The sequence below is a fragment of the Athene cunicularia genome (assembly GCF_003259725.1).
Source record: "Athene cunicularia isolate RWA chromosome 4 unlocalized genomic scaffold, athCun1 chr4_part2, whole genome shotgun sequence".
In the NCBI taxonomy this organism is placed as follows: Eukaryota; Metazoa; Chordata; class Aves; order Strigiformes; family Strigidae; genus Athene; species Athene cunicularia.
In genome coordinates this window covers 31,296,643-31,314,994 of record NW_020799099.1, presented here as the reverse complement: position 1 = coordinate 31,314,994, position 18,352 = coordinate 31,296,643, and the positions used below count along the sequence as shown (strand labels likewise).

The 18,352-nt window shown below is 39.4% G+C and overlaps 1 protein-coding gene across 3 annotated transcripts in view; it reads left to right on the top strand.

Moving 5' to 3' along the window:
- The window catches only part of ARHGAP10 (Rho GTPase activating protein 10), a 130,820-nt gene extending 112,959 nt beyond the window's left edge, over nt 1-17,861 (top strand). For all 3 annotated transcript variants that reach the window (XM_026848015.1, XM_026848016.1, XM_026848014.1), the window contains 3 exons: nt 2,932-3,063; nt 4,460-4,551; nt 13,952-17,861. In XM_026848015.1, the coding sequence (XP_026703816.1) occupies nt 2,932-3,063; nt 4,460-4,551; nt 13,952-14,040 (313 nt within the window). In that variant the 3' untranslated portion in view covers nt 14,041-17,861. The remainder of the gene's footprint in view (nt 1-2,931; nt 3,064-4,459; nt 4,552-13,951) is intronic.
- The last annotated feature ends 491 nt before the right edge of the window (nt 17,862-18,352 follow it).

The window sequence follows — 18,352 nt, the reverse complement described above, 5'->3', positions numbered from 1 at the left end:
CCCCCCCCCCCCCCCCGCTATATTATAGAGCATGATTTCTTGCTCGGTAACTGGGAGCTGAAAGCGACAGGTGAATTCAGGAGCTGTGGTGCAGTGCTTTTGCTACAGCTGAAATGTATTAAACAGATTCATCAAAAAGTGGGGGAGGGAACAGCCCTGTGCTCCACGTACCTGACCTTTTGGAACGTTTTTCCACTAGAACCGTTGAAGTGGCTCAGAATTCATAGAAAACCTGCCAGTTTTTACATGCTTTTACATAAAGCTGCCTGGTAAAGGACAGTGTAGTCTTACTAGTTGTTAGATTACCCCTCTTGCTGTGTCTCTGTAACTTGGGAAATGAACATGTTGTGACATGGATCTGTACATTTTTTGTCATCTTCTGTTCCTTTATTTGTGCACCTTTCCTTTTTTTTTTTTTTTTTTTTTTCTCTTCAAGTCTCAGCAAGAAACCGTCTGGAATTTATTCCAAGTATTCTTATGAATGACCATGACCTTCCTGGGTTGGAGGGTATCTTTTGTGTCTTCTCTGTACTGAATATTGTTTTGAAATCATTAATCCTGTGTCTTACAGGCAGTGTGTGTTGTTCTAGAGCTGACCTACTAAGTTGCATTGATTAATATGATACATGTTTCAATGAAATATTTAATAAATGGAAGATTTTATTTTTCACTTGTTGAAACCCAAACAACGCACGTCTGAGGTATGCACTAGAGAAGACTACGTGCTAGAATATTCTTAAATCATGATTAGTTTGCATTAGAAACATTTTAATACTCCTCTGGCAGTATACTCTGAACATTTTTTTTCTATTTCCTGTAGTTTTACAGGTTTCAGAAATCAGCTTGACACTAATTTTAGTGTTGGAATTGATTTGAATTGAATAAATGAGAGCACAAGGAAAATGTTTTTTCTTTAAATATCAGGATTGTTTTAACTATAATAGTTTAGTCTATGCAACTAGGATATTTTTTTTTTTTAAATTCACTTTTGAAAAAATTTTGTCTTAGGTTCACCTTCTATGTTAGGGAGTTAAGTAAATAAATTAAAGCAGAAATAATCAACTTCCTAGCAAACTTTCTAGCAGCTTTTCAGTACCATAGAGAAATTTTTTATTCTCAGTATTTAGAGAAAATTATACAAACGCTGGTGTTCGCTTTTTGATTTTCTTCTCTTAACAAAGTCACATTTAGCTGAAGGTTTTTGTTTTACCCGAGGAAAATTTTTCAATGATTAGATAAAAATGGCAGGAAGAGGACAGGTTCCAAGTAAAAGTAAACCCCCAAATTATGTAGGGGCTGGTCTTCAAAGGTGTGTAATTATTGGAAGATGTAAACGATGGTGTAGTGGAAGATTCAGAAGCAGTGGAGCAGGCTAGATGTCCTCTTCCCAAAGTTAATATAGTCAGCATAGTCCAGCTTTCACTCAGTTTACTACATAGGAATTTTTCCTTTATTTGGTAAATCCAATAGTTTTAAAAGCAAAGCGTGTTTTTTTGATAAACTCTTTTTATGATTAAGATTCCAGCACATCTAAGTTTCATTTTTATTAGTGGAATTAACTGTAGAATGCTGTTTTCATACACTGTGAATTCCGGTTTTCATCCAAATGCTGCCTGACACAGATCCAAAGGAAAAACTATTGTCTTGTTAAATAAGGAATGTGCCTTTCACCATTTTGTAATGTACTAAACTTAAAAATTAATAATCAAAATAAACATCTGCTTAACTATGTAATTGCTAGAATGACTATGAGATATATTGGCTAGAAAAATCAGTTTGTAAAAGTTGAATTTGGTTGTAAACCATGTTATGCAAACCAACAATAGTGATCCTTTCTTCTAGAAATTAAATACTTCGGTGCACAAGAAGATTAAAATCAGCTGTATAAGTTAGGTTTCCTGCTTTCTTTTATTCATTTACAATTATAACTGTTTTTTTTTTTTTTTTTTTTTCTTTCTTTTTTTTTTTTTTTCTTTTGGTCAATACCTTGATTAGGTGTGCGTTTACACCCCTACAAAAACCTTCTTGATTGGATTCCTAGATTTTGGTGGTACTTTGCAGATTTGTGCTAAGAGGTTAATCTTGGAATAAGACAAACTGATAAATGCTGTATTGGGAAGTCAGTTCTTCTGAGAGGTGATTCCTCTGTCAAAGCTGTGTGCGAATGATTTTAATTCTGTTCCTGCATAGAAACTTTTTGAAGTCCAGCTCTTTGTTCCAAAGATATGCTGACATTAAATGTTTAGACTATTGGTTGTTTTGTCCATGCAGTGAAAGAAAGCCTGGCAGTGCTCTAGTTCTTCAAGGTGTAAAATTAGGAACATCCTTTACGTTGTATGTTTTTCAGTGACTACTAAAAGTTTTAGCTTTGGGTGCTGTTTCTTCTCCTCTTGTGGCAACTCTGTGTTCAGCCAGTAATACATATTCGAATAGTGTGTTTGTGAGGGCAGCCATTATGCGATTGAGATCTCAATCCGGAGCCAGCTTCGTGATCCCAGTGTTGTAATAGTTGCAGCCTCTTTTGAAGCCTTCCCAGTCATACATGCCTTAGTACAGCACTGAGAAGGTTTTTAAATAGATTCATCAAAACTTGGAGAGGCAAAGTGGCAGCTCAAATAATAGCCTGCTATATGCAGTTTCACTGTATCTGTCTTTATTAGATAAGGAATGTGGAATACTGTCTTTTTATTGGTTATGTCATACATCTCAGGTAATTCATCTTAGCTTAGAATGTAAGGTATGCAGGAGAAATACTTTCAAGGAAGAAATGAGGAAACATGTTGTCCACGTCTGTAAAATCAACTCGACATTATTATTAGATTTGAATTTGAGGATCTAACTAGTTATCTAGTTATTAAGAGTCAAACATTTTGGTATGAAAAGAAATTTTATTCACCTTGTTAACTGTGCCTTGGATATATTTCCTCTTAGTCCTGGTCAGAGCCGCCCATCGATGGTCTCGTGGATGAATACTCCATCTGCTAACCCAGTTGCCACAAATACCACACCATCCGCTTTCTTCTTCCCTAACCCTGCCACTGGGAGTGACAGAGCAGGGGAAAGGTATGATGTACACTTCAACTTTTGCTTGTTATTTATCCATATCTTTTAAAAAATAGCTAATTCATGTATTCTTCAGGTTGTGAATGCAACCTTAGCAATTTTGATGGAATACAACAACTGCCTACTTTGTCTTAGTTTTTCTTTGAACACCTTCCTTGTAGAAGACACCCAAACTGAGCCAGTGATTTTGGTTAATACAGGCAGATTGATTTGGGTGGTCAATTCATAGTGTGTCTCTGCTGCAGTGATTTTCTCAGTGTCTTTTAAAATAAAAATTCTTTTTTTTCCATGGTCACCCACGTCAAATTTAAGTTTCTTAGTGTGTCCTTCTTGACTCTGAAAGACTTGCCCATGTGTTTACGTCTCTCTGTGGTTTCATTATTTTCTTTCACTCTTTTGACCATCCTGTTTCTGCTTCCTTCCATATTGTTTTCCATCTTTTGAAGTATTTTCACTTTTTTCCTTTGAAGGTCTTCATTATCTTAGCTTTTTCCTTCAAGTTTTATAGTATCTGCTTTTCTACTTACAGTAGCTGAGTATATTCATACATTCTTTTCAACACTTGGTAACAAAATTCCATTTCACATTACCGGTCACATTTTGCACCAGAACTGCATTGTCTGATTGACTGCAAGTTCCTTGGGGCAGGGAGTATCTTTCCCAGTATTTTATGTGTAGCTGTTGCCTTGGCTCAACAAAAGATAATTTAATGTTGTGGGTGCTGTGTCTAAACAAAGAAAGCATCACTGGGCAGCAGCAAGCTGTCAGTTCGCAAAGACGTGATTAAATAACCCGTGCCAAAAATATATATTCCAAGATCTCTGCTTATGGTATTTGGAGAAATAAGTACTTTGGACAAATTCATATTGATTACTGAGCATCCTGAGAACACCTCTAAAAGACTGCCTGAAATGTTAGAATTCTTACTGCCTTTAGGACAAATCAGCATCTTCAGTAGTCTAGTAATGTTGCATTGTAAACAAATATAAAAAGCAAATTCTGTACAGTGATAGTGGAAAGCTGAATTGCAAGATTCATGAGGAAACATTTCAGAAAATACAATGATGATTAGTCTATAAATTAAGTATAGTATGCTTTGCCTACTATTGATTTCATTGCCGATTAACACTTGGCAAAATTTTAACTGCAGTTGAAAGTCAGGTTTAACTGTCATAAAAATAAGCATGCATAAAGTTGGGAGTATGATATTCACAAATGCCAACAGTCAGCTGTGAAGCTTTAGCTTTGGCATTTTGTGTATATGAATTGCAAGCCTATAATGATGCATGTGAGATTGTGTTTAAAGTTTTAGTAATCTCTAAAGGAGAATGGAGAGAGAATGGTTGAGAGAGTGTCTTTATAATAGTAAAAAATAATTCATAATTTCATATTTCAGTGTTGCCCACCGAAAAGCAAGAGCAGTTTATCCATGTGAAGCAGAACATAGCTCCGAATTATCGTTTCAGATAGGAGCAATTTTTGAAGATGGTAAGTACTGCTTGAGTAAATATAAAGCAATGGAAAACAAATTGACAAAAGTGTTAAAATGGCTTTGGATAAAAATACAAGCCGAACTGCTATTCTGCCAACATTGCTGGTGGCACACAGTTGGTGACGTAGAAGATTTCTGGTATGCATAAGCTACTTGCATAAACTTAGCCCGTGAAGCAATGCCTTTGATTTCTGGTGAGTAGTCACTTTCAATTGGTCTAATTCTTCAGCAGCATTGAAATGTGTCGTAGTACCAAAAAATGTTGTTCAACAATAGAGAAAAACCATCTTGGCCTATGAAAATGTTTTTTTAGGGTTTTTTGAGATTTTTTTCTGATGTGAACTATTGTTGTAAAATAACGTATGGGATTCCATTTAAAGGAAAAAAAAAATTGTTTAAGGATTTTCAAGCAAACAGAGCTCCAAGTAAATCAGGTGATCACTCAAGGGAGAAGGGAGTGTTGCTTTTTTGGATCAAGGGGTGCTCTGGTGTGTGCGTGTACTTGTAGAAAAAGGAATATTCACCGAGGTGCAGAATGAAGGGCTGTGTGTAAAGATTTCTATGGGCCCAAATATGGTACGACATATGAACATCCAGAAGGTGATTCCTGAGCTCAAGACTGTGTTGCTCCTCAGTGAGCTTCCATGGCTCTACTTTTCAGCAACTGCACAGGGACTTCAAACTGATAGGGATGAAGTCTTTAGAGCTTATGCTGTAATACGAGCTCTGAAGATGCAGCAGATGATGTTAGAGCGTAGTTTCTTCTATAGTTTCTTCTATCACAGGGAAATTCCTGTTATAAGAGGTGGTATGGAATGGCTCAACAGGGCCTGGACAAATTCAGCAATTCTTGTTACTTAAATGTAATTTAATAATAATTCTAAGCGGAACTTAATTTGTAGCAGCAGCACGGTAAGACTGGTTTTTATTACAAGACCTTGATAAAAAATTGCATTCGCACTAAAAACCAGAAGACTCTTAAGTTTGGGCAAGTCTTCATCCAAGTTTTTTGTGCAGATGGGGGAAATCAAAGTGAACTGTTACATCCTGAAGAACCTTGTGACTACTGAGACCAGTATTTCAGTCTTTCAGTCTGTCTAGAGGCCGGGGGGTAGTAAGAGCCACACTGGCCTCTAAAGAATCTGGAAATTCTGCAGCAATGCCTGTTTTCTTCTCATCTGTTTTTAGCTTTTAGCTTGCTACCAGGTCAGAAACCTGATATGTGTTTTCCAGAGGGAAAGTGGCATTTAATTCTGCATGACCAAACACACTTAGGGGATGTATTGCTCAGTCATTCAAATACCACATGTGCGAACCTTTGGTTGGATGTCCAATAAAGGAGGAGTGTTCCCAATTCCCAGTTTACATCCAGCAGGAAAAAAGAGAAGAGTACATAATCTAATAAAACAGATGGAAAACATCAACCTACAGACATTAAAAAGCTAACTAAATATGTCTTCTGTTTCCTAAAATGTACCCTGTTAGCTCTGTTGTTAGCACTGGATCAAAAGTGTGTGTGGGAAAGTTTTTCTCATAAATGAAAACCTTTTTGTCTTATCCTCCCCAACCCCAGTAGAACGTTCCTAATTTGTTTAATGAGCTGAAACACTTGAGAAGTTCAGTGGAATCTTGTTGGGGTTTGGGTGGGGTTTTTTTTGGTTTTTGTTGTTTTGTTTTGGTTTTTTTTTTTTTTTTTAGCATGTATAACAACAACAAATCACACATAGGCATCTCCTTCCCCTTCTTTGTGATGCTTATTTTAAAGCAGATGGAGCATAGGCCATTCCTGTCCTCTGCCTCCTCCCAAACAAGTAAATAGTAAGCCTGGTTCAGAGTTCAGTTTGGGTTTTTTTGCAGCATAAGGTGGTCTGGGGTCTCCACTAGGTTCTTCCCTACTAGGCACCCACTTTACAAATTCATACTTGGTCTTTCCTATTAGAAAAGGCTTGCAAGCAAATCACAGCTGAATCAGGTTAGGTGGGAAACCTTTTAAAGATGAATTAGCTAAATGATTTCTTTTTTTAAAGTCTCTAATGCAAGTTATTTTAATTTAAGTTTTTTAAACCATGACTGATAGGGATCTTCAGCAGACATAAAACTCTTTACAGTAAAAAAAAATAGTGCATGGGGGAAAAGATCTGATGCATGGAAGAAAGGCATTCCTCATGCAGAACAGCAAGGGTTGCACACTTGATGTGTTGGCACGGGATAAGAAAGTCTTTCAAGAAGCAGTTGCTTCTGTGTCATGCGTTTGTGCGAGAGCAGTCTTAACATTCTTTTCTTGCACAAAGAAATCGCTAGAAGCTATGGCAAAGCTACCGTGGGTTTGGTGCATTATAGCCCCAGCTGAAATTTTCATCCAAAGAGTTGGGTTGTCCAAGAACAAGTACGGAATTTGACTCTTTGGCAGATGTGGAGAAATGTTTCAACTGTAAGACTCTTTTTCTATATCATCATACAGATATGGTTGGAAGCTTGGGAAAAGGCTATGTGGATTGCATTTGGAAAACCTAATTGCAGGTTTCCGGTGGGAAAGATCACATTTCCTTAAATACATTTGTTTTTATTTTTTCCACTGTAACCTGGTTATTTTATAGTCATTGTCCTTGTCCTGCAGAGCTTTCAGCTGAAGGTAGGCTGTGGATTGGCAGAAAAAAAGGAGGAGGAGAACATGCAAGTAATAAGGCAGTAACTGGATGTGTGTAATAACTTAATGGTCATTCCATAATGGTTCCCAACAGGTGATGCCGTGGATGGCTCTGTCAATATAGCAGGGTATTCTCATTGAGAGTGCAGACCAGTCTCTGTATTTGAAACCTCTGAAGTCCCTTCGCATCGGCCTTTTCTTCTTGAGCTAGGCACCCTTGTGTCTATGCTGGGATCAGATTCCAGTGAATCAAGTCAGGTTCTTCAGCTACTCAATTTAAATTCCCATATGCCCTAATAAAGGCCCCAAATGAAGAATTGATGTAATAATACATCAGTTCTGCAGTTCTACCAATAACCTTAACTATCAAAGTGACAGTGCATCAATCAAGTTGACATACAGCTAGTATCAACCATTAAAGTAACTGTTAAATTAATGTCTACTAAAAAGTGCTGCTTCCATTAGTGAAGGTTTTATCTGTCTTTCCTTTCTCCACCCTGCTTGTCTCACTTTTCTAATCCTGCCTCTTACCTCTCAGTGTTTGTTGAGTTTTTTCCTTTCACATTCTTCTCCTTTGTTTCCTCCCTGTTCTTCTCTTTTGTCCCTCTTGGTCCACAGAAGTTGATTGCAGCAGTTCTCTCTTACCTGTTATTACCCTGGATGAATCTTTCTGGCTGCTCTAGCCTGAGACAGGATAATGGCATTTAGTGAAGTCTTGCACCTGTCATAGCTGCTAAATGTAATATTGGTGCAAGAAGGTAAAAGTTTAACCTTTACTCCTGTCTCCATTTCTTGTTTCTAAATGGAGACAAAAATATCTGTTTGTGTCTCAGGCTGACAAGGTTAGATGTACTAATATTTTAAATTAAGCTTTACATCACCTGATAGGAATCTATATAGAATCTGAACATTTGCATGTTCAGGTGTTTTCAATACTCCATGTGCATTGTGCTGCTCTGAATCCCACGGTCTTTCCATTAAAGTGTCATAGAACATAAACGCTAAGGTGCCATCTGGTAAGTTAAAAAGAAAAGACAAATTTTTCTATTTAATTGAATTGTGTAAGAAAATGAGTAATGTAATCTGAACAATATCCACTGGATTTTTTTTTAATTTTTTTAATCTTCAATTCAATTTACCTTAGGCTGTGCCAATATTTTTATTTCCCAGTTGCTACAGGCTATGTTATTGACAGCACATAACAATAGAATTCAAGTGGTTAGAGGCAAAGCTTGGAGAGTTTGCAGATGGGTAAGGGCACATATGGGAAGAAGCAGAGTATGATCTGCGATTGAGACACATGTGCTGGCTGTATATTTTTGTGTTGAAGCCGATATTCCCAATAATCATGGAAAGAATACTCAGACTGCCTGGCATTGAAACCTTGCCAGCCTTGGAGCCAAATGTTATTAAATATCTGGTTCTTGAAAGAGACTACTTGTAAGTCAGTAAATGGGAATTTCACTAGGGAGTAGTGTTTTAGATAGGGTAAATGGTGTTTACACAACAAAATTCCTTGGCAGTATTTCTAGCAGGAAAGCTTCCTGAAAACTTGTCAAGATTGCTCTCATTAAGGCTTTTTACAATTTTTAAAATCAATTTTTTGGGGAGAGAAAATATGAGGAAAGCTGAGGGAGTGTTTTGTTATAGTAATTTTCCTCGGGAAAGGTGTGTCACCCATCATCCCTACAAAGCACAGAAGGAACACAAAAAGCTGTGTTCACGCAGCCATTGTCATCCCCCTCTTGTCTTTCCTAGTGTAACAAAGTGCCAGCCTTATTTGATGTCCCTGGTTTTCACTCCAAGGCACTCTCTTCCCTCTTACTCATGCTGTGGCTTCTGGACTGTCTGTCCTTATGGTACTGACAATTAGAGGATTTATACTGAAGAGATGTTATACTCCCAAAATATTGTATTGCACTGTATGTTCAAATAATTACGATGTTGAGGTTAAAATGAGGATAAAGCTACTTCTTAGTGCACCTTTCACCTGTGGATTTCAAAGCACTTGGAAACATTCATCTGCGTTAATTATCTCCGTTTTACATCTGGAGAAAATGAGTGTACATGCTGTGGACAGATGTTCTCCTTTTCAGATGCCTCCATACTGTTTGGAGGTAGTTACCCCAGGCTGCTGCTGAAAGTTACAGCCACTTCACCAATAAAAAGTAGCAGAAGAGCACTACCAAATTTCTGATTTTGCTAGAAGTTTGAAGAAGTCGTTAACCCATCTGATTTTGCTCCTGCCAACCGTGTTGTGGAAGCAGTGGTTTCCAGAAGAGAAATGTTAAAATGGAAGATGTTTAAACCGATTCATTTTACCTTACAGTTGGTGTATGTGCAGGACTGTCAGAGATGTTTGGCTGTCAGGTGGGATGGGAATCAACTCAGGAGAAAGAGCAGAAAGACCCCACCCAAGTCTCAATGTCTACACACAGGTCACTACGTTACAGCACAGGGAACTCAGCAGCAACTCTGCTAACCAACCTCTTGTCTCCGTTTTAGAGTGAGCCAAATTATTCTTTGGGTGCTCGCTCTATTCATTGTATTGACTAGATCTCCACCAGTGGTAATAGGAGGTTAGGAGCTATGTAGGAAAGTCTGTCTGCAATCTGAATTCCACCGCTCACCAATTTCTCACCATGTATCAGTGTGCTTTCATTCACAAGCCTGAGCCCTTATAGGCAGGCCGTCTTATTTGTGGTCACACAGAAAATCTTTAGCAGAGTCAGGAAGAAGACGCCTTGACTCCTAGCCCTGTGTGCTGTCCACCAGATAATTCTGCTTCTCACAACATACTTAAGGGAAACAGCAAGTTTTTAAATTTCAAATTCCATGCTAACCCTAAACATGATAAATGTTCGTGTATTTCTGTGGTCAACTTTACCCATAGGGATTGTTTCAAAACCCCGTAGGGATTTCTAAACACAGAGGGCTTGCAAATGCATTTTGTTTCGTTAATTGAATTTCTTAGTGAAACGTTGGCCGGCGTGATTGAGTTCTGTGGAAGTGTATTCTGGTGGTGTAGTGGTTTTAGCAGTGAAAATTCTGTTGCCCACAGAATGCAGTCCTGACTTACGTAGCTTGTTGGGGTCATTACTTACTTTGTTTGGTAAAGCAGTCCATCAGAAAGGGAGGCCCTCTAATGCCAGCCACCATGCATGTTAGATTGCCTCCCCTGTTTCTGTTACCCCCTGTAACAGCTAGTTTCCACAGAGGTGTAGAAATCGCTGTGGATCAGTGTCTGATTCAGTCCTGCTGAATTTAGTGGCACCTAGGCAATGAACTAATACTGCTGTGTAAATGAGTCTTGGTCTCATTTGTAGTCCAGACACATGAAACTTTTGAGTTGCTAAAGCAGAACAAGGTCTGCTTATAGCACTGAGTCTCTGGGAAGAGCTGATTGCCAATTCAGAGTATTTGCAGTAAAGATAGTAGTAACATGGGCAATACTGAAGCCACTTCCTATGGAGAATACAGAAAAATAAGAAGAAACACTGCAAATATCAAGTTGACCTTACAGTATTTCTTGATTAGATGAAATCAGAAAAGCTTTTACGTAAAGCATCTCATAGCAAGTTGAAAATGTGTTGATTTTGTTTGTCCATTTGAGGTGGTGTGATTGTTCCGTGGCGCTTGCTGTCATTCCTGATGGTCAGACATTTTGCCCTACACTTTGCCTCCACTAGAGCGAGACTGTTGAAATGGCCTGGCAGCAGGTATTGAGGAAGCTGCCGTCCCACTCTGGGCTCTCAACTTTGCTGCTATTTCCCCTGTCCTAAGAGGTGATTGGCTTTTGGTGGTGGTTCTCTGATTGGTATTGTTGTGCAGTCTTGCTGTATGCTTGTTAAACCTTGAGGAAAATATTTGTTTTTTAGTTCTTTGCTCTGTATCTTTTACACTACAAGCATTTTCCCCTCCTGTCCCTAGCCAATATAAGATTTAGTCCTATGGGATGCTTGGTCCAGTAATGAGTTGTAGTTTTAAGGCTAAATGTGTGGTTTCTGCAGCAAGGTATTTTTAAATGAGGCAGGCCTGAGAAAGTGTTAAGAACTGTAATCGTTGTTGACGGAGAAGAAATGACAGAAAGGGGACACTGTGGAACATCTCTTATTGAGCAGGATATTTTTTCAGAAATAGCCTGTGTCCTGGGTTTAAGAAGAGCTGTGAGATGACAACAAAATATCTTTGGTGTGGTAAACTGTTTTTTATTTTAAATAAATGCTGTTGTACACTAAACTGTGGGAATGGATTAGCAAAAAAAGCAGGATCATTGGAGCTTAAAGCAGCTTCTCCGCTGATAGCATTTGTCCGCAGAAGTAGTCAGTGATGTACGTGGGTGTCTTAACCCTTCTTGTGTGAGGTGATTTGAGTGGGGGCAGAAGTTCTACCTGACATGACACTCACCACTACTGCCGAACATTAAGAATGACTCCTTGCTTGTTTTTTAAAAAAGGCTGACCTCTAGAAATGGTGATCTTGCACGTAATCTAAGTGCTAATTCTTTCTTCAGTCTTCATAGAGTCTACAAGACACTTCTGCTAACAAGGAGGCCCTGAGCGTACATGTAGGATATTTAACTTTCTAAGCACAGAGCTCAGTTGTACCATCATGTCTAGTCTTCTGGAGTGAAAATGGCATTTTCACTCGGGTCTAATTGCTCAGCCATCATGCGTTATCTCTGAATGCACCCCAGTGTGCAGAGTTCAATAGTACGTTATCAAACTGGCTTGGAAAATACTTCTTTTGAAATTTGTTGTTGTGTTGAGTCCAGTGATTCAGCACAGTTTGAGCATTTCCTCCCCTGGGCTAATTTTAGGTAAATTTAAATTTCAGTGTGATCACCTCCGATGAGGCCTGCCCTCATTTTGAACAAGCATTTGATGTATAGACACTCAAATGCCAGTAATATCTATCCTCTCTCAAATCCACATTGAGGTTGAGCTCCAGAGGACAAGTAGAAATTTCCCACCTCCAGGTTTTCTAGTTGTTTTTCTTCCTAATCTGTCATTTTTTTTTGGAGTTTGTTTCCTGTAATACAGCTGTGCTCCATAGGCATGGGAGACTTCAGGGAGAGATTTGGCTGCCCGCTGGAGCGGCTGGCCTGTTTGCTGGGAAGGGTGGAATTCCGTCCGCTGCAGTGGAGCTGCTGGAGGGAGGTTTGTGGTGGTGTCAGCGATGCGGCTTCAAATGCATGTGTGCTCTGTAATTGTGGAATAAAAATGACAAAGGGAGAGGAGGGCCTGCTAATTACTAATAGTAATGTAAGTTACTGTATGCGCAGAGATCCTAAAAGGTAATTTTCTATGTTTTTTTTTGTTTTTTTTTGTTTTCCTTTGGAATCTTTCTGTCAAATATATTCGTTATAAGCCCAGACTTTCAATCTGAATCTAAACTATCAGTCTCATTTGAAAGCTTCTGGATTGTTTGGAGATCTAGCTGTTGTTTAAACCATGGCTTCAGAGCTTCTAGCCTCACTGTCTGACAATAATAGGACACCAGGAAAAAAACTAGAGGAAAGTATGTTTTAAGTGCTGAAATTTAGAGCCTTACAGTGCTTTTGAAAGTGAGACTTAACATGTTGCTTTCTCTTAACTGTTATTTCCCTGATTTGTAGAAGGCTGCAAATATCTCATTCCTCAATGTGTTAATGTGTTTTAAATAAAGCACTGACATGGCTGGCAACATGCTTCAGCATTTCTCTGATCTCTTCCCTAAATAATGTCTGTCTCAGAAGCACTGTGAGGATAAATTAATATGGTAGCAAATATTGTAGGTTGCTAAAAGTGTGGAATTTTACAGTTACATAGGTGAATAGGTACCTGTATCGTGTTCTTGTGAGAAATTTGATTGGGGAATTTGAGGACTTTTTAAACTGTTTTCCAGATAAACGAGGCTTCTGTTTCTTTTTTAACTTCCTGTCAAATATACATAGGAAGCCAGATTTCATTAGTTCTGTTGCTCACAGAGTAACTTGTGGGGCATTTAGAGTCAGAGCTGACAGTTTTCTTATTTTAGATTCACGGCTACTCTTGCATAAACTTTGGGATCAGCAGTGGCGAACACTTTTAGGATGGCCATGAGGAACAGTGTGTGTCATTCCAGCCTTTCCTTCATGTTTTGTGAACAGTGCTAGGTGTTTGAATTACAGAGGGAGGATTTAACCAGAAAAATGGGTCAGATTTTGTCCATTGGTTTCTTCCAACAGCAGCTCTACTCTGTGATGACGCTTGGACTGAGATCTGGATCATTTCTGTTTCCCCTGTCACCCTTTATACACTTACTTTATATGCAGACTAAGGTCCTACGTCTTTCTTCTGTGGCTCTGGGCTTCCAGATTCATTGCTTCTCCTCAAGACAGGATTTTGGCCTTGCTTTTCCTCCAGCTACTGAAATTGCTTCCCACTGTTTGATATGATTTCTAACTTCTCCCCAAAGCCATCTAGATTTTATATTTTATAAACCTCTCCTAAGTTCTATTAACTGTTTCTTTAATGAAGTCTCCTGCACCTAAAAGATATTTCACCATGTTTACTTAGCAGAAGGTAGTTCAAACACCTGTATTATGCAAGTATTTAAATTAATCCTCCTCTTCATCTTTCTAAGCCCGATTCTTAAACTGGTCATTGCAGAAGACAGGATGTTTTTCTGGATGCTTTGCCTGGTGTGATGGAACTAAAGCTAAAAGTACTAATTCAAGCATAAAAAGATGTAGTAATTTTTTTTTTTTCCTTTTTTTTCTTTTTCAGTGCAATTTTCCAGAGAACCAGGGTGGCTAGAAGGCACGCTAAATGGCAAGAGAGGACTTATTCCACAGAATTATGTTCAGTTTTTATAGCTTTGTGCATTGAACGCCAAGAAGGTGTACATGGTATCCATGGATTTTTGTTATAGTCACTTCTCTCTACTTTTGTGACTGCTTTTAATCAATGAAGAGCCTGACTATGGGTGGAAGATCCCAATCCATGTAAAGACATTAAGTGTTGCCAAATATGAATTATAAAAAATTTTTTAAGGGTTGAAATGGGTGAGGGGACAAGAGAAGGGGGATGGAGGGATAGGTTAATTTTTAATAAGGTGCTTTTTTCAGTTGTAAAGAGCAGTAGAGGTATGTTTGTTTGCAAGATAACTAGCATTTTAAGTCAAAGATTTGGTTGATCTGTGAAGATCAGTTAAAAAATATCCATTGAAGATTTTTATAAACTTAGTGTCCTGGAGATTATGCATCAATAACCATCATTTATAACAGAATATTATTTGGGTTTGGAGAAAACTGTTAGATTAAAAAAAGCTATCATGCTGACAATCAAATTATATTTCAAAGTGGAATAGACAGTACGGAACAGACACCAATAAGTAAAATAATAGGTATCAAGACATGACATTTTTCAAATGTCTTCAAAGAGCACATTCGTTTATGTTGTGTGTATGATTTCATTTATTTTATAAAGATAAGACACATGAACTTTTATTACAGGCTCCTATATGTCATGGTTCCTTTGCTACTCAAAAATATCACTGTAAATGAAATAAAATGTTATTTGCTATTTGACCTAAGTCATTCCTATGTTGGAGAATATTTTGCACTGGTTTTGTAAGTTATGATGTGAAATAATTATTGGCAGCTGTATGCAGTCAGCCTCAAGCAGGCTCCAAAATGGATGGGGAGCTTTCCTCACTCAAATAGGCAACTCTGCAAGCTCAAGCCAAAAGGAAGAGAGAATCTCTGGCTATGATCCTTGCGCATCCTGGAGGCATCTTGCCTATTATCTTTTGTCTGTCTGTCTAGCTCCTGCTTGAGCTTCCCTCTCTTCCTCCTCTGTCATTCATTGTCATCTGTAAGCTCTTAATGGTACTTCGTAGTATCAGAATCCTCAAGTAGCTGCCTCATAATTTGTAGAACGCGTTCGAGTAGCAACAGTGTTATCTGTGGCCATAGAAGAAGCTTCCAGAAATCTTGTGGTGTATAAACCTGTGCCTTGTGATTAAAAAAAAAAAAAAAAAGTTATGTGCAGTTTATCATTAATCTTTGTCTTTTTCTCTCCTTCAAGTGAGACCCTCTGGGAGGCAGTGGAGAGGACGCAGGAAAGCATGATGGGATGACATGCTAATACAGGCTCACATATTTGTTAAATTGGACTCTCTGGATTTTGAGCCATTTACTGCAGATATACTTAGCTTGCAAGTTTTTCTAACGTGATTAGTAAAGCAGTTAACAGTTAATGCTGCCTTAAGGTTGGGATGGCTTTTTTCCCCCCTTAAGATTTAACTCTATCCCATTATTTTGTTCCTTTGCCCAGACTGCACAGACCATTGGAGTATGCACAGATCATTTCCAGATGGAGCAGCGGTGGGCCAAGTCAGTGCAGCTCTCCAGCTCTAAACCTCATAGCTTGGAGGAGTTTCATCTGGTGTATTCTCGTGGTATTTGAGCAGCGACTCGCTCTGCCATACAGCTTTTAGGCAGTTCTTCTCTTGGCACATTGACTAAGTGACCCAGGCACTGAAGATGACTTTCAGAGTTCTGCAAAGGAGATCAAGTTCTTTAATTTGCTCCTTGACTTAGTTATTAAGGAGGCAGTTTCACCAGTACTCACAGCAACAGGTCGCCCGTTTCCTTACGGGGACTTGTTCACAGGGCAGAGCTGGCTCGCTCTCATGTCATGTGGGCCCACAGCTCTGTCAACTCATCTGTGGCCTCAAAGGGTCATTCTGGAGGCAGGATGGTGTTTGTGTGGCCACACTCAGTTTACATGGCTACTAGCTGATGGAAAATATTGAAGGAGGGAGAATGTAAATCTTTGGTATTAGCCTACTAGGCGTGGCAGCTCAGTATGCTGGCTTGTCAGACAGTGAAGCTGTGATAACTTGAAGCTTACAAGCTTTCTAAGTGGCTTCCATTTGTTTTGCTGTCGTTTTAAACATGCAGTGCATGTTTGATCTTGTTCTGGCTGCTGTTTTCCAAAATTCTCAGTGTATTTCTCAGCTTTAGCTCTGTGGTCTGTTTTTTACTTTTTGTTTGCTTTGTTTCCTTTTAACCGAGGTGGCTTAAGAGATGGAATAAAAGACTTAGTGTCTCTTCCATCCAGTCCTGTGACCCTGTTTGCCTTTAGTTGAGACGTTTTGAGACTCTTGTTACTTCTGGAGCCACACAGAACCCAAACCAGAGGAATACTTTTCTACTGAGAAATGATAACACTGAGCAGAGGTAATACTAATCCAGACTTTCTCACATCCTAGACGCTGTCTAAAGGCAGCATTGTGAGCTGAGCCAGATCAGATCTGGCTTTCAGGCTAACCACACTGTCTCTTAGGAATTTAGTTGTGGTTAACTGCTACCCACCATATGGGTTTCCACATCAGCCTGCTTACACTAAGGCTGAGCAGAGACTTGTAGAGCTGAGTGGCCGTGGCACGTCTCATTCCTCATCCTCACTGCTGCAAACGGTGCCCTTGTGCTGACTGGAAGTAGAGATTAAAGGATGCTGAAAATTAAGAAGCGTATAAAGAAAGTCAGGCCCCTTTCCCATCCTTGGAGACCTCCTAAAGCCAGGCCTTAGGGCACACCTCTTGTCTGCCTTTTTTTCCATGGCTTGGGAGATTTGGGAAAAGCAATGTACCATTCACTTGAGGCAGAAAGGAGGACAGGGATCAGCTGTGGAGGAAGCTGGTCAAAGGGCTCTTCTCTTTTGGCCCTGGGTCTCTCCCGGGGAACTGCTCTCATGTCAGCTGTGGGTACAGGTTCAGCTTAATCCTCAGGCTTGGTTGCCCCTTGCTATGACCCAGTTACTGTGCGGAGGAGCATGTACTGGTCAGTTTTCAAAAGCTGAGACTCCTGGTAGCGAAAGCATGAGACAGGCTCAAAATTAGAGAGGGTGAATTAGGAGGAAAAAAAAAAAAAACCAACGCAAATTTGTGGGTTTTATGCCAAATGTTTGCCTTGCTGTGAGGCCACAGATTGAATCGCTCAACCTGGGGATTAAGGTTGAATGTGTGTTTGATGAATAATTAATGGGAAAAGCTGAGACTCCTGCCTATCTGGGCTCAGTAGGAATTCACAGCCTGCAGAAGTCACTGGACAGCGTGCAGCTCTCTGTCTTGGCCAGGCAGCGTGTTCGCTCTGCTGGGTGAAAAACCCCAGGGTTTGCCGGCTGCTTAATGTTGTTAATCATTGTCCCAGCTGATCTTCATGGCAGGTTTCCTTCTGCTGCCCAGTTTTCCATCAGGAGCGACAGAAAAATCTCATTGGCTGATTTAGTCACCCTGTCATGAAAATAAGTGCTCCTGCTACCCTGCTTAACAGCTTTTGCCAGCTGAGCCTCTGCAACTGTATCACAGAAAAGACTCGGGGAGAAACTTGCCCTGCTCAATGCTCTGTTCCCTGTTCTCTTAACCCATTTCACAATTCTTACCTGGTTTGCAATATAAAGAAAAAAGTTGCTGACAGAGGGCTTACGTAGGCTGTAAATGCAGCAGCGCTAAACACAGTTTAACTGGAAGCCTTCACTGGAGAAGTTTGACCTTTTAAACTGGATGTGCCTCAGAGAGCGTTTTCAACATCAGAGTTCAACAGTGTGTTCCCCTCCGTGCTTGCAGTAACCCCAGGTAAGCACCCACGGAATCTTCATCCTATCAACCCCTAAAACTAAAGTGTCCTTTCAAAAAACCTGATGGCATGGCATGTTTTACCTAGCAAAATCTCTGAAATGAAAAGGCATGTTTTCACTCCTTTCTTTTTTATTAATACCGTGCTCATCGTAACCTTCCAGCCCCTGCAGATACCTGAAAGCAAGCAGTGTCCCAGCTTGAGGTCAGGTTACAAGTTTCATGATGGTTTTTTTTTAGGTAGTGATAGCGTTTATCTTATTTCTAGAACAGCATATGACAGATACATCTGCTTGTAAACATATGGGAAACTTTTCTTAACACTGTTGATCCTCTACTATTCTTTCCTTCTGACAATTCAGCAAACAGAAGGCAGGTGCGAGGATTTTTGGCAATAAAAAGTTTGTGTAACTTGTTATTTAAAAAACCCAAATGCAATTAAATGGTGGTCTTACACCACAGACGTAACTTTGTGCAGAACTTAGCGGTGGATTTTTGAGACAGTGCACAGAACAAACCAGGATAGCAAGAGTTTTATTTCCCCC